We start from the raw sequence: 15,966 nt of genomic DNA, 5'->3' as shown, positions 1-15,966 counted from the left end.
GCTTCTCCGATGTAACGTCTTGTTCTTCATACACGACCTCCTCATCAACGAAAGTGGTCTGTTCTGTCCTCACAGTTGCTGCTTCTTCTCTGAAGTGTTTCCGTGCGAAGTTTCCTCTTTCTGAAATACCCTTTCCGGTGTGTGCTCTTCTGTGTGAGGAGACTTGTCTTGGACCTCTCACTTTTTGGACTCTCTGGGAGAAAGAAGAGAGAACGAGAGGGGTCGATAAACTCCCTCCACATTGAGGTGGTGGAAAAAAATCCACGAGTTCCGTTTACGTATGCCTTGCTTATTTGGAAGATAGTGTGCATCTGATGCAACGTTAAAACGCTTCGTCCACTCCACTTTTGTCTCAAAAAAATGTTACACGAAGTGTAGCTTCTGTGCCGCAGAAAGTAAAGGGACTTGTAGAACACAATTTTCTCTGACTTGTTTTCAAAGAATTCAAACTTCTAAAACATGATATCGTGCATCTTTAAACTCACTGCGTCCTTTCGATCATATAGAGAGAAGAGAGATAGATAGATACCGCACGCTCAGAGTTTGTACCCCTAGTCCAGATTATGCAGTGCCATCAGCAGCGGCTAGACTACAGACGAGTTGAGTATGATCCCTGGAGGCGAGATGCGTAAGGAAGTTTAGACTTCCGCAAGTCGGCAGTAGAGTCGAGCACGAGAAAGAGGACGAAAAAGAGACACAGAAACGACTGGAGAAGAGATGTAGAGAGGAAGAGAGAGATACACGGGGATCGAGAGGAAGCAACGAAGAAGTACGGCAGGAAAAGACACACGGAGAGGCTGAGGTAAGGTGAAGGCGCAGCACTATACAGAGGTAGAAAAAAAGTGGAGATGTAGAGAGACGAAGAACGGAGAAGGGAAGATCGAGAAGAAACGGAGACAGAGCGAAACGGAGGGAATACAGCGATGCTGAGGGAGAGGCAAATCGAGCAGGGTGGCGATGAGATAGCGAAAGGCGAGACGGACAGACAGGTGGACCAGCAATGGAAAAGAAGTCGAGGAAGACACATGTCTCATTTGAAGCAGGGCATCAAGAGAGAAACAGAAAGAAAATGAGAGTGAGAAGGAAGCAGCACGAGAAGAGCCTTCCCTCGGATCAGAACGGGGAAAAGTCGAAAAGCTCACTGACAGCCGAGCGCTTCCGGCTGTTTCGCGGTGTGTATGTACACCTGGGTCTTGTGAAGAAGTTCGAGGGGTTCGTCTGTTCTCCGTGTATTTTCTGAGTTTCGACCTCCCTGACGGTCTTGCGGTCGTCCCTCCTTCACGAAACAAACGAGCAGCAACAAGAGCTCTTTTTTCTTCTTCGTTTCGTCGACCGACAGACGCGACTCTTCTTCTGCTGGGGGTCTTGGATCCGCCGTACGCTGCCTCGACGACAGCGGCACTGGGGCGCTCGTCGCCGGAGGTTCTCCTTTTTTCCGAGAAGCAGCGGATTTTCCTTGTCACATTTCCTCTTTCTTTTCACTTGTCGCTTCTCTGCTGTGTGTCTCCCCGCGCCTCTCTAGTGTCTCGTCTTCGCTGGGAAGCGTCTCGGAGCTCTCTCCTCCAGAGCCGCTCTGGAGGGCGAGAGAGAGAGACCGTGGCTTCCCCTCAAATATGGAGCACGAACGTTTTGCCGTCTGTGAAATTGTCTCTTCGCTTCTCTCGCTTTCTACTCTGAAAACGCTGCAAGCTCTCTGAGACGTCCTCCTCTCGCATGTGCGTTCTTCGCTCTCGCCGAAAGAGTCGCGTGTCACAAGGAACTGTGAGCATCTGTTTCTCAAATCCCAATCTCCCAGCCTCTGGTATTTCTCCGTTTTTCGTTCTTCTCGCTTTCGACGTTCGCCTTCTCTTCCTTGTGCTTTTTTCTTCACCCTCGCCTCGGTCTTCGTCCCCGTCGCCTCCTTCTCATCCCTGCCCTCGCTGTTCGCCGTCCGGTTCCTCAGCTTGTTGTTGGGGTCTGTTGTGAGCCTCGAGCCTTTCCTCCTCTCGCGCCCTCGCGGCCTGTCGTTCCGCCAACTTCTCCAGGCGTCGCTTTCTCTTCGTTCTCTTGTCAGGTAAACGGTTCTGCTTCTTCCTCTCTGCCTCGTACTCTCTCTGTCTCCTGTCCCTCGTCCGCGCCGCACAGCAGCTGGAAGTCGACGCATTCACATGCCTAGATGTCTGCTGATGCATGAACATGTTTTCTGCGTGTCTTAGAGGGCTGCCTGCATCTTTTTTCGTCACTCTGTCGCCTCTTCTTTGACCTGCTGGAGAGCGACGAGCGAAACAGATTCTAAGTGAAAAACGCGTTCGCGGCTCGGCAGCGACGCAGCAACTGCGCATGTCGGTTCTCGGGAGACCGCTTTCTTCCCTCGGATTCGTTCGCTTTTCTCTCGAATCGCCAGTGCATGTCTCCGGTCGGCCAACCTCTTCTTTCGTATCCCACCGACTGTCGCTGTCTCTCCTCTTTCGCCTTCTCTGCCTCTCCCCCTTTCCTCGACTTCGCAGAGCCCAGAGGACGCCGCCCGGCGTTTGTTTCGGTGCTATTCGCGCGCTCTCCGCTCATCTTTTTCGTTCTGGAAGTCGCTGAAGCCGTCCACGGCAGTCCAGTCTGCGGCTACTCACGGGTGCCCTTGCGCGCTCTTCGGTGCTCTCCGCCTCGAGTGGAGCAGCGGAAAAAAAGAGCGCATACACGTGCGGTCGGTCACTCCCGATGCGCCGCTTCGTCCCTAACTGGCCGCTGCACGCTGGCAAAGGTCCAAGACGCTCCTGAACGCGGAGGCTTACGAGCGGTGGTTTCCTCGCGACGTTCGAAAAAGAAAACCGGAGACAGACCAGACTGTGTTCTCTCACCTTCTGGAAGTGGACTGGACACACAACCTGCCTTTTCTCTCGCTGTTTCCTGCCTTTTTTTTGTAAACGAAGGCGAGTATTCCTCCAACTGTGGTTCCCTGGCCGCAGCCTGTCTCTTCTCCAGGTGCTTGACCGTCGCTTTCTTCGTCGTTTCCTCTTTCGTTTCTTTCGTTTTCGTGCGGCGCCTATGCTGCCTTCCTCTCTCGTTTCTTTCGCTTCGTCTCCGTACTCTGCTTCTCTCGCTCTACTCGCCTGAACCCGTTAGTGGCCTCGTCTCCGCGCGCGTCTTTCTCCGTTCTGCACTGGCGCCTCGAGCTCTTCCTCCTCAGTCGTCCGTCGCTTTTTTCCTCACAAACTTCCCTCTTCCCGGCAAGAAGAGGCTTCGTTCTCTTTCCCTGTCCTCTTCCGGACTGGCCTGTACACGAGTCGAGAAGAAACGACACAAGACACCCTCGGGGTGTGCTGCATGCGTCTGAAAACAGAATGGATTCTCTGTTTGTGTTGAACGAGGCGGGAACGTTCCTGGTCGAGAAGCACTACGGTGTACGTACACCTCGAGACGCGTGTGCGCCGCTGCTTCGCCGCCTCTTCTCAGAAAATGTTTGCAGAACGAAAAACGCTTCTAGACTGTCTTCTTCCTCGAAAGGCGCCGCCTCGCTCCCGCGGGTGATGAAGGGGGGTCGAGGAACTGTGCTGCTGCATGTCTATCACAACAATCTCCTCCTTGTTGGAGTGACAACAAAGGAGGTGAGACCTCAACACCCAGACGTTTTTAACCGCAATACCCTGGCCCTTCGATGGCTCGTTTCTATCTCTTTTTTCCCTTTTTTCTTTTTCCTGTGTTTTCTCCGTTCTTCCTATCTCCTTTACGTGCTCAACACAGTGCAGCCATAGTCGATCTCGTTTTGGCGCAGGGCTATGTTTGCATCCGTCGCTAGTCTTCTGCAGTGTTCTTTGCGCGTTTTTCGAATCTCTCGCCACCAGTGCAGTTTGTGCGTTGACCCGTGGCTTGCCAGTGTGACTCTTCTCTGTCCCCTATGCATAATATATAAATATATATATAAATATATATATATATGTATATGGATGTATTTATATCGGCATGTGTAGCTCGGTATAACCTTTGTGTGTGAAACCGCGGTGTTTCTTCCTCTGAACTTCTTCTCTTCTCTCTCCACCGCTGCGGCTGTGCATCGGCCGATGCGGATCGAAAGCATCCCATCATCTGTCGCTGTCTGGCAGTGCAGAGAACAGGGACGTGGAAACGAGAAGACTCCTTTGCGCTCCACCCTCCACTCCGAATCCCCCTGTGGTCACTGAGTTCCGACTGCTTTTTTTTCTTCTCTGCGTCAGGTAGAGCCCCTGCTGCTCCTGGACCTTCTGCAGCAGATGCAGAGCACCCTCGCGGGGTACTGCGGCACTGCCGCTTCCTCGCTGCCGCCGGCCCTCCGAGGTATTTCTGTCTCCGACCTGCCGATAACGGAGGAGACGCTTCGGAAACAGTTTTCGCTCATTTACGTCCTCCTCGACGAAATGTGCTCTTCGGGATACCCCGCCACGGTCCAGAGCAACGTCCTTCAAATGCTCGTTCCCAGGCCCTCCGTCGTCGAAGCAGCCATGAAACTCGTAAAAATGACAACAGATCTCTGAAGCTCAAGACATACCTTACGCAACACACGACCTATCTACAATCAAGCCTATCTGTCTATACATATATACACAGACATATGCGCATTTAGATACATATATATACATATATATATATATATATATATATATTAGAGATATTTACATAAACCCCCCCCTCCCGGCTCTGTGACGCACCCGACCTCAACGGTACAAATACATTTACACATCTGTATATATATCTATATATACAGATGCATTTGTTATTATTTATATGGGGTACAAAAGGACCCGAATGCATGTGCATCTGCGAAGAGATCCAGATGTCTCTCGGCTTTTGTCGGAGGACGAAGAGGCGGTTGAGATACCGACCCTGACGTCTGAGTCCTTTTTTCCACATGCCGCGAAGCGTGCTCTTCTCTCTGACGATGCCTATCGCTCCTCCTTCTTCAGATCCATCTAGGCATATATATATATATATATATATGTATTTGTTGAACGTTATGTATGTGTCTGTATTTATACAGATTTGCTTTCCTGTGCTTCTCTTTTTTCGCACTGTACCGTTGATTTTGAATTTCTTTGGTATCTTTCGTGTGTCTCCACCCTGCCTCTTACAGGAGACCTGTTCTCGTGAGCAGATCTCTCTATCTGTAGCTAGAGCTGCTTGACGTCAGGGATTTTCACAGTTGCTTGTGCATCCCGGTTGCTGCTCTGTGGTGTGTGGAGAGAATTTGACGAAACGCGACAAAGAAATCTGGGTTTCTGTGTCACCCAGGTGAATGGGTCTTCTCGCGTTCTGAGTTCGCTCGCCGCCTCCTTTGGCCTCGGAGGCGTCGCGGGACCCGCAGCGGAGAGGCCTGGCGGGCAGCGAGGCAGGCCAGCTCTCGAATCCGAAGCAGGTAAGAAGTCTGTGAAGAGTTTAAAAGAAACACACTTCCACGGGAGTTCCTGAAAGGTTTTCATTATTTCTGCAGAAGCTTCTCCAAAATATTCTCAGAAAAACATTTTCTCTCAAAATCGCTTTATTACTTGGTTCTCCTGTTCTCTCTGCGTGTTTTCTTCGTCTCTTCCATTCTGCCTCGCCGACAGCAGAGACGCGGCGCGAGACGGAGAGGGATCCGCCTGTCCAGCATTCCTGCGTTCTCTGTCTTCTTCATTTCCTCCTATTCGTTGCAGCAGTCCTTCTCCGACTTTTGTTGGGCGTCTCGCCTGTCTGCTGCGTCTGCCTTGTTCCTCCCTTGCGTGACTCTGCGTCTGCAGCTTTGCCTCTTGTCTCCTCTCCACGGCTCGCTCCCCTCTCGGTCCTGCGCGCTGCGCCTCTTGTCTCCCTTTCCTTCAGGAGCAGGCATGGGCTGCGGGAGTGGCTCTGGAGAGGGCGGCGGCATCAGCGGCGCTGGAAGCGACCGCTGGTGGCGAAGAGGCAATGTGCGTTACGCCTCCAACGAGGTCTACGTCGACCTAGTCGAGGCAATTCAGGCCATCGTCGATGTGTAAGAAGCAAAGCAGACTCAGAGAGTAACAGGAAACGGCGAAGCGAAGGGAGAGAGAAGCAACAGAGGATCGAAGGGATGGGCACTGAGACGAGCGAGCGAGAAGCGTCTCGCGCACTCTCCTGCATGCACGTGGTTTCTGCCGCAGTGTTCGAAGGACCCGAGAAAAACCGGAAGAGGAAAAACAATCTGGAAATATCTGCAGCAAGCGCGAAAGTCTCTGTGCGTCGCATATCTCCTCTCTTCTTCGCAAAAAAACGGCCGAAGAGAGGAAATCCGCAGGTCCCAGGGGTCGCTCTGAGCAAGAAGAAAGGAGAAAGGAGACAGCTGGTCTTCTCGTCCTTTCGTGTCTTCCACAGATCTCTCCTCTCCTTCTCTTTCGTTTTTCCTCCAGCGATGGGAAGATGGTTCACGCCTCGATCAGCGGAACGATTCAGATTAACAATCGCGTAAGAAAAGAAAGGCCTGGCGGCGCATCTGCGGGGAAAAGTCGAAAGAAAGAAGGCGAAGCAGCCGAGACTGGACGCGAAGCGAGGCCGTCCCCCCCAGAGAGCGCGAGACCGCGAGCCACTGGGTACCCCCAACAGAAACCGACAACGAGAGGCATACCACAGACATGACACATATCCAGATAAATACACGTTTATATATATATATATATATAAAATTATACATATAAGTAGTTCTATAAAGGAATGTATTTATTTAGTTATATGCATGAATCTATACGTGCAGCGACTTCCGTGAGTGTCTACACAGAAAAAAGGAGAGCGACGAAATTGGAAGGAAACTCAGACAGATAAATATCTTCAGTAAACTGTATTCATCGGTGTGGGGAAGAAGAGAAACTGACCACGCTGACGAGGACACAGAGGCGCCGACATCGACCTTGGAAGGATGTCTGTCCTTCGTCAGTGGTAGGAAGAAGACACCCCCGCATGCGTTGTATACATACATATATATATATATATATTGCTGCGTGTTTTCTCTCTACATGGCAGACTGTTCTGTCCATTTCGTCGCACGTTGAGTTTTTTTGCGGAGCAGCGAGAGAAACGAGCAGCTCATGCGCGCACGAGGTGCCTCTTTCTTCTCTCTTCTCAGCTAAGCGGCTTGCCGGAGCTTTGCCTGACTCCGAGAAACCCAGCGCTGTTGAAGGACGCGTCTTTCCACCCATGTGTCAAGTGAGCAAGTGCACAGGACGTGGACAAGGGATTCTCTCCCGAGTCTGTAAAAGCACAGCTGCTGCCGAACAAGAGTGGCGCGCCCGGGGAACCTGTGGTGAAGACGCCTCCACGTAGCTACACAAATAGATACGCGTAGACAGGCAGACCGACGCACGGACATGTAGAAAAGGGTACGCAGGCAGGAAGTTCTCTCAAGATCTGCGAAAGAATTCACCTTAGATGCTCAGATGGACCTGCTCAGCTCTCGTGTGCGGTCTGTACGTCCTTTACACACATATATATATATATATATATATATGTACGTAGATAGAGAGATGAATGGAGAGGTAGGTAGAGGCTAGATAGATGCATGAGTGGGTATGCACATGTGTCCACCGCTTCCAGTGTTTTAGTCGAATGAATGGAGTATGCTTGCTTCCATGTAAACAGCCAGGGGAGAGTCTGGAGCAGAGATTTCTGCGACTCAGAAAGGGATGAGGGAACGCGCGAAGAAAAAACAGCTTCGGCGTGAGGGTGTTCGGTGGAACATGTAAAATTTGCTTATGCCGTTTACTCCGCATTCTGAAGCTCCATCCTCTTTCACCCCACTAACTTGTTCACCCATTCGGGTCTCATGCGCATTCACCTCCGCATCTGCATATGTGTAAACATTTACAAAGGAATGGGCATGTGCATACACTCACGCTATTAGCGAAAAAATGTATATATAGGCAGACAGATATAAATGCAAGTAAGTATATAGGATAGACATACACGTATTTACACACTCATATATATATATATATATATGTGGTGTAAATACAGGTACATAGGGAGACACATGCCTTCACTTACGTACACGCATATTATATATATATATATATATATATAAGACCGGGGACATGGGTGCCGGGACGCAGGACGCGTATTTTGGGAGGGTGACTTCGAGTGAAAGTGTGAATGTTGTCATTTCCTGTGCAGGTTGCTTCGATTCAAAAGAGATGGAGTTCTGTCTTTCTGTCCGCCCGATGGCGACTTCGTTCTCGCGTCGTACTGGTGAGGCTCGTGGGGGAAAACTTTCTTATCGTTGCCTTTTCTCCTTCACTTCCGTCTGTCTTTCTCTCCTGTCTCCGTCTCTCTCCACATGTTCGGTCTGTCTTTCCACTTTACGTTGTGTCGCGTGTATCTCTCCGAATTGGTCGTGTCTCGGACTTCTGTCTGGCTTCGTTCCTGCAGGTTGTGCGACAGCAAATTTACTTTGCCGTTATCGCTCTCCGGCAGTGTCTCCTTCCCCGCGCTCCCGGCCTCGAAGGCGCCGCTGCCGACACCTCATAGTGTCTCCTTTCGCGAAGGACCTTCCGCGTCTCTCTCAGGGCGCTTCGAGCTGCGTCTCGCGCCGTTCTGTCCCGTCGGAGCTTCCGCGAGTCCCGGCGCTGCTGCAGCAGGCGCGGCAAGTCTCGTGAATTCGACAACGATGGAGAATGTCGTTGTCTCGCTCCCCCTCCCGGCCTTCGTGGACGGCGCCACAGCCACAGCGAGCTGTGGAACCATTCGCTATCTCCACAGTTCTTCGGTGAGAAGAGACGAGCGGAAGGCGGACTTCTTCCCCAAGAGCCGCGGATCCTTGCAACACAGGGCCTCTCTTTGCCTTTCCTGTTCTCGGCGCCGGCTTCGCCCACGCGAGACGCGCGCTCTTCTTTTTGCATGCGTAACCTTGGAAGGCGTCTCCGCGACCGTCAACGCGATCTCGAAGTCCCCAGAGGCATGAGAGAACTCTGTGGTGCACGGTTCTGAGGGCGCAGTTGTGTGCTGGAAACATCTGCTTGTCTGCATGTCGAGATATTTAAGTAGAGATGTGTATGTGTAGTTATGCACTACGCAGGATGTCTGCCTATGTGTTCTGCCCTAGGCGTAGACGTTTGTGCAGCACAGAAACGCTGCATGGACCAAGATCTCACTTTCTGTAGAGCAGCTTTAAAAGCTCTTCGGGCAGGCCAGGTTTTCTTTTCCTTTGTGGTGTGTGTCCACAGTGTCTCCTCTGGGAGGTCGGTTCTATCGCTTTCGATGCCCCCACACAAAAAGCAGAAGGAACAGTGAGTCCGTCGACACAGCAGCATCTTCATAACTCTCGATTCGTATGCGCGTATCTCTCTCTTGACGTCCTGCTGCATGTATCGCTGAATGTTTTCGTCGCATGACTTCCCCGTCCTTTGTTCTGTCGCCGCTCCCGATGTCTATCGCGCGACTGAGCATGTAACTGAACATACATATCCTTTTGCATGCGTATGTATTCGAATGTAGACACATGCAAAGGCGACGCGCGGATTTCTCCGTATACGTGAAGTGAAAACTCATGCACATTTATCCACCTCTCTACATGTTTTTATCTGCATGGGTACACCTGCCTTTCCGTGGATGGTCGCACTTCTCATTTGTCCTACCGGTCGCTCTTTTCATGTCGTGGTGATCCAGCTAGACAAAGACGTTCATCTACTCTTCCAGACTGCATGCATATATATATATATATATATATGGATCGGTATTTGCATAACTAGCTGCGTGTATATATATGTACCTATGTATGCATACATGTGCACATATGTATATATATATATACATATATATATGTAAAAGTATTTATGTAGATCGATGCATGTCTGTCGGCATCTGATTTTGTGAAAGTGGAAACATGAATAAAGGTGACGGGGACCAGAGTCTTCTGAGCTTCTGTGGCCCCGGTGGAAATGACGCAGAGGCGTTAAATTTCGTGTTCTGTTTAGTGTTGCCGCATACACAGTTTCGTCATCTTTATACCGAGTGTCAGACGATTGGAGAAACGAACGGCCTTTTTATTTATCCTTTCCTTGTTTGCTCCTGCAGCTGACTCTCGTAGCCGAAGAGGCAGAAAGGGTGGACGTCCTGTCTCCCTGCGAAACGACGTATGCAGAGAAAAGAATACCATCTTTTCCTTCAGTTCTTTGCCTTGTCTTCCCCGTCCTCTTTTTACCTCATTGTCACCTTTCTCCTGTGCTCCCTTTCTTCTCTTTCCGCTTGGTTTCCTTCTTCTTCTCCCTCCCGTTCTCCTCCTTCTCTCTCTTGTTTGCTGTCCTCTCTCTCTTGTTCTCTTTCTGCTCGCTCTTGTTCTTCTTCTCTCTCGTCTTCCTCTTTTTTGTCTCCTTATTCCCCTTCCTCTGCGCCCTCCTGTTCTCCGTTTTCGTCTTTCCTTTCTCTTGTTCTCTTGTTTCTTCTGTCCTCTGGTTCGCACGCTTCTTCTCCCTCGCTGGCGTCTCGTTCTGTCTGTCCTCTGCGTAAGTGTCTGGGCGACCCTTCGCCTGCTGTGTTGTGAAGTATGTAAAGTTCCGGTTGATAGTGGAAAGTCATGAGAAGGAGAATGGGTGGAGGTGAAGACACTGCGTGAAGGCGGCTCTGCTGCTGCGCTTTTTCTTGTTTTTGCTCTGTGAATTTCCCTGTCCGTTCCGTTATCGTTCCGCGTGAACACTTGCCGGGATGTTCAACCACTCGAGGAGTCGCCATTCGTGTCGAGTTTTCCTCTCTTCTTCTCCCCGTTCAGTCTCGTGGCGTCGGCTCGGTTCCTCATCAAAAGCTGGCTCCCCTCAGGCTTCAAGGTGAGTTCGACCCGCGCGGAGTTCCCTGTGTTAAAGTGACTTCCCCGTCAAAAGGCCTCACAGCGAAACGCTGCGACAAAGCTTCATACACGTCTGATGCAGATGTTGCGACTGCCTTTCCTGTCTCTACCTCGCCTTCTCTGTCTCCTCGTCGTATTGCGTTCGCCCACCCTGGAGCGACTTTGCGCACACATCGCTGCTTCAAGCTAGCTGCCGTTCCTTTTCTCCCACTGTCTCTCTGCCCCGGACTTCCAAAAAAAGAGCAACTGCACCGAGAGATTCCCTCGCTCACAAAAGGGAGGGCCAACAACCTTTTTCACTCCGTCTGATTTCCCCTCTCTCGTTCGTTTGATTCGCCTGTCCTCGCTTCTGCGGCGCCCGGCTGTGTGTGGTGGAAAGTGAAAGAACGAGGAAGAAGAAGACAGAGGGCAGGAGAGAAACAATGAAAGACAGGAAGAACGTCTGGGGGCATCCAAGGTGCTCTGCAGTGAGGGAGACCACCGCCACGCTCGCCGTCTGTCAGCGGAGGAGGATTTTCTTTCAGAGTCGCGAAGCCGCAAGGACCGCGAAAAAGAAGAAACTCGAGTTGGGTGGAGAGGGTCGCGAGATAGGAGGAAACGAAGTCAACAGGAGTGAGAATAGTGGACAGTGGTCACGTCACGCGAGGAGTGGACATGATGAGAATGAGAGAGAACACGGTGGCTATCATCTTGCTATTATCTTGGTGTTTCTCTGTGTGCGACCCCAGCTCGATTCCCTCGATGTCTCCAACATCAACATCCCGCCCTACAAAGGGTGTCGATACAGCACAGTTGCAGGTGCGTTTCTCCCCTTGTCCTCACTTGTCTCTGTGACGCATGCAGGTCTCGCTGTTCACGCAGAAACAACTGTGCATCTCCCTCCATGCATCTTCAGACACATGCATCTGTAAAGAGAGTAGATGTCGGCATCCCCTTTCATCACGTTTGTTACGTGAAGTCTAGCTCGATCTGGGAACTTGTTTCTGTGGTATGGCCTGAGGACGCAACGAAAAGGAAAGGTTCGGCGTCAGTTGTTTTCATCTCCATACAGGTATATATATATATATATGTATATATATATATATATATGCATATATATATATATATATATATATATGCATACATGCAAACATACAAATACATACATACTTACAAATACATACATTCATGTACGTGTGCTTACCTAACACTTTAACTCACTCGTTTGTATGCCTCAATTTCTTTCGTGTTGCATGCTTTCGTGCTCGTGGTGGACAGTGAAATTCGCAGTTGGACATGTTTTTCGAGATTTTTCCGTGTACGTCCAGGTCCCGTTTCGGTGTCTCTTTGAGTCTGTGGAGAGGTGAACTTCTTCAACGCGTCTCTGTTCTTCCTTCGCGTCTGTCTCTGCAGGCTCTGTCGAGTTTCGTCTCGATTCGCGGAGTCGGTGAAGTCACGACGAGAAGCATGAAGAGACGAGAAAAAAAAAAGCGTAGATCAACGCCGCTTCCTTGTGGAACAGCATGGGGAAGCGAGAGGCGTGGTGTGGACGGAAGAACTTTGCCTCGAGAACAGAATCAGGCCGTCCTAACGAAGGCCTCTCATTTAACTCAGAGATCAGCTGCATCGGCTACCTGTACATTTCCGTACACATCAATATGCGTATATACTTTTTCAAATGTGGACGTCCGTCGCTCTCTCTGCATATATATATATATATATATTTATATATATATATATATATATTTATATATATATATATGTCTGTGTGCCTGTGTGTCGGTACGTGTTTATCTCGATTTGTTGTACTTTTGAAGGGGGCCGTGTCTATTTGTAGCTATCCTTCTTGAGGGGTTGTGTGGGATTGGTTTTTCTCAGCAAGGTAACTCCGTTTTTTTCTTGGCATTCTGTTCAGACAGGCCACAAAGGCCGCGATTGACTGTTCTCTCTTCATCACTGCGGCGCGTGGTGTGAAGAGCGACTTTGCTTTTCCAAAGTTTTATGGTCTCTTGTTCTCTTTTCTTTCTCCTCACAAAGGACTGCTCAACGTCAAACACTGAGGAGAGTCAAGTCGGCACAAACTGTGCAAGGGGAAAATTGTGGCGATCTGTGCGTCTAAGTTGACACTCGGTCGTTTATTTAGACGCTAGGTTCCCGGCTGGCGCGTCTTCGCCCTTCATGTTGCTCTCTTCTTGAGGGCGCGAGCTCGCAGAGTGTGGAGGAACGACCGAGGAAGCGCATTCATCTCGCGTTGCATTTTATCTCTCCCCAGAATGTTAGGAAATCCAGTTAAGGTCTTGAGGTTCTTTCTTCGCCGCATCTGCGTCAAAGTGTTCTGTCTAAATGATCTCGCTACGCCCCGTATGTTCCTCGAGAACGGAAGGAAGCACACAGCGAACGAGAGGAGGCGCGTGCGTCCGCTCCCGCATTCACCTGCGTTCGACGTGTGACGAGTTCAAGTTCTCAGAGTCGCAATGCGGAGAGCCAGGGGACCCTCTGGCGAGGCAGGAAACAAGGCGGGGAAAGGGGTGCGGTTTGAAAAGAAAACAGCAAGTTCTTGTTCCTCTTTTTTCCGATTTCTCGTCGAGTAAACAATCCTTCTCGCACACACCGCTTCGACACATACGCGTAAATGGACCACCGAAACAAAGAATGGAAGTTTATTTGTATATATATTTATATTTGGGGATACAGCTGTACAGGTTGCTTTACATCTCTATACACATATAGTTCTAAATCCACAATGAAGAAGACATCCATACATATTTTTGTCTAAAGAACAGCCACAGAGGTATATATATATGTATGTGGATGTATGTGTATATATGGTTCAACGTAGGTGTGCATGAATAGGTGGGGGTCGAGTGGTAATCGGAGATCAGGACTATCTGGAACGTCGCAGCGGGATTTTTCGCTTCGACTTTCGTTGTCGGATCTTCACAGTTGTTCCTCTACCGCGTCTTCGGGCGGCCCTCCCTCTTCGAGCTGCAAGAGAGAGGACGCAGAAAAGGCAAGAGAAAAAACAGAAAAAACCATTCGCGCTGCGGGGGGGGGGAGGGGGGGGGATTCCAAGCTTCTTATCTCGGAAAGGCGGAGGTCCCCAGAGATGCAAACTACAAACGTTGTCTCACCACAACCGAGGGCGAGATATCCGTTTTCCCTATATATAAATATTTGCACATGCTTATCTCTATTATCAATATATAAATGTATATATGTAAGGTAATCTGTACATCCATAGAGATCTAGGCGAGTTTTCTCGTGTTGTTTCTTGTAAGAACAGACGGCTCGAGGAAGCTACAGAACGAGGAGAGACAGAAAGAAGCAGCGACGAACGTGAAGGAAAATCTGACCGTCTCGGTTGTCCAGAGTTCCAAGTTGTCCTGGAGAAGTTGCATCATCGCCAGGCTGAAGAAACGTCGGCAGAGAAAAAGGGATTGGCATGCGAACAAAGCGTAGAAGGGCAAGCATGCAGAGACGCGGCGTATATGCAGAGACTGAGTTGCCTTCCAAGTTTTCAACCTTCGTTTCCGACTGCGGCGTTGATGGCGATAGCGTCTTCCAAAGACGCGAAAAGATGGCTTCTTTTTGTCTCCATCGACCCCGAAGAAGGCGCTCTCACCGGAGGACACCTGCACGTTTCTTATTCTCAGCGCCTGCAGAGGACTGTCTGTATGCCACCATATCTATGAACAATATATATATATATTTATATCTTCATGCATGTATATTTGTTTACGTATGCAGACAAGAAGCTCGATAGAGACATGGAATTATCTAACGATTTATGAGCAGCTCGACCAATGGGCAGAGCTTGATTCGTCGCACCGGCACACAGGTACGTTCGTGTGAACAAGGTAACGAGGGTCAGAGGTTTTGGACCACACGACGAATCCGACGTAACGCCCGTGGAGGTTTTTTTGTTTTCCTTCGCAGGTTCTTTCGTCGCCGGGGCATCTCGAGCTCTCACGTGTCTTGTGCCTGCTCTTCCTCCAGAGTGTTCACAACTGCCGAGCTCGCGTCGATGGCTGCTCTCGCTAACTCGCACGCCTTGTCTGAAAAAGTTTTCCGCAGAGAAAAAAAACACCCGCCCACTGTGGGGAGAAACTCCTTCACGCGTGTCCACAGCAGTCACAGGAACGCAGACTTGTTTGTTTGTGTTTCCGTTTGTCTGGATGTGGCGAGAGAGATTGACATGCACACACACGTGAACGTACTCGAACTCCCACACATATACATATACATATATATACATAAATATACATATATATATATATACATAAATATACATATATATATATATACATAAATATACATATATATATACATAAATATACATATATATATATATATATACATATATATATATATGTATATCGAGGTGTACAACTGCGTATGCATTTATGCATATTTTTATGCATGTAGTTTTTTATTTGGAGAGACAGATGCATACATCATTTGCAGTGACGTATGCCTGTCTTTTTGGGTCTTCCCGATGAGCTTCGCGAGTCCTTCTTCCAGCCGTGTGGTACCGGAAAATGCGGTTCGTGAAGAGGTGGATGACAAGAAGGTCTGGAGAAATTGGTTCTTCTACACAGAGGAAACTAGGCATGTCACTGTTTTCAGACGAAGCGAAAAGCGTCGCTGGAGAGCGATGCATGCAAGTTTTCTATCGGGCGGGGGTTACCGGGTTCGATGAGAGCCTCGTAGTAGAAGACCGAGTAGTTAAGTGCAATGCCAAGGCGAACTGGGTGGCATTCTGGAAGCTCGGCTTCTGCGAGGGCGTATGCCTAGCAAGCAAAGTAATGCATTGCGAATCTCTAACACAAGAATGGAGATAAAAACGAAAGGTATAATGTGACAAGAGCTCCACCACAGAGAAGTCAGATGCCGATCCACAGAAACAAAAAACGTACGCAGAAAACGGTAGAACGACACACATGTATATATATATATATATATGTATGTATATACATACATACACAGAGATATATGCATAAACGCATATATATATATATATATATACATGTGTTTTTTTCTGTATATATATATGTACAAATATGTAATTATATAGGTCGATGGGCAACATATAGAGAGATGGTAGAGAGACGTAAAAGCAGTGCGAGATCAGTAGACTGATATATATATATATATATATATTATATACGTACATACGCTCACGTATATACTTTTCTATATACCGTGGTATATGGAGAGATGCGAGA

General features: G+C 49.2%; 2 protein-coding genes across 2 annotated transcripts; both read left to right on the top strand.

The window, feature by feature from the left end:
- Positions 1 to 3,314: 3,314 nt before the first annotated feature.
- TGME49_269480 (adaptor complexes medium subunit family protein) lies at positions 3,315 to 12,393 on the top strand (the record flags this gene model as incomplete). The annotated part of the gene is made up of 13 exons (XM_002365598.2): positions 3,315 to 3,578; positions 4,185 to 4,457; positions 5,236 to 5,359; positions 5,800 to 5,950; positions 6,345 to 6,399; positions 7,055 to 7,134; positions 8,098 to 8,172; positions 8,353 to 8,689; positions 9,147 to 9,209; positions 9,997 to 10,055; positions 10,688 to 10,742; positions 11,491 to 11,560; positions 12,155 to 12,393. 13 exons carry the CDS (start codon positions 3,315 to 3,317, stop codon positions 12,190 to 12,192), a joined length of 1,644 nt encoding a protein of 547 aa, XP_002365639.2. The 3' UTR covers positions 12,193 to 12,393.
- Positions 12,394 to 13,215: 822 nt separating this feature from the next.
- Positions 13,216 to 14,952, top strand: TGME49_269588 (hypothetical protein; the record flags this gene model as incomplete). The annotated part of the gene is made up of 4 exons (XM_018781551.1): positions 13,216 to 13,269; positions 13,581 to 13,751; positions 14,489 to 14,579; positions 14,678 to 14,952. The coding sequence occupies 4 exons, from the start codon at positions 13,216 to 13,218 to the stop codon at positions 14,950 to 14,952; spliced, it is 591 nt and encodes a 196-aa protein (XP_018636586.1).
- Positions 14,953 to 15,966: the final 1,014 nt, after the last annotated feature.

The sequence above is a fragment of the Toxoplasma gondii genome, chromosome VIII (genome assembly GCF_000006565.2).
Source record: "Toxoplasma gondii ME49 chromosome VIII, whole genome shotgun sequence".
NCBI classification, from domain to species: domain Eukaryota; phylum Apicomplexa; class Conoidasida; order Eucoccidiorida; family Sarcocystidae; genus Toxoplasma; species Toxoplasma gondii.
This window is presented reverse-complemented; position numbering and strand designations above follow the sequence as displayed.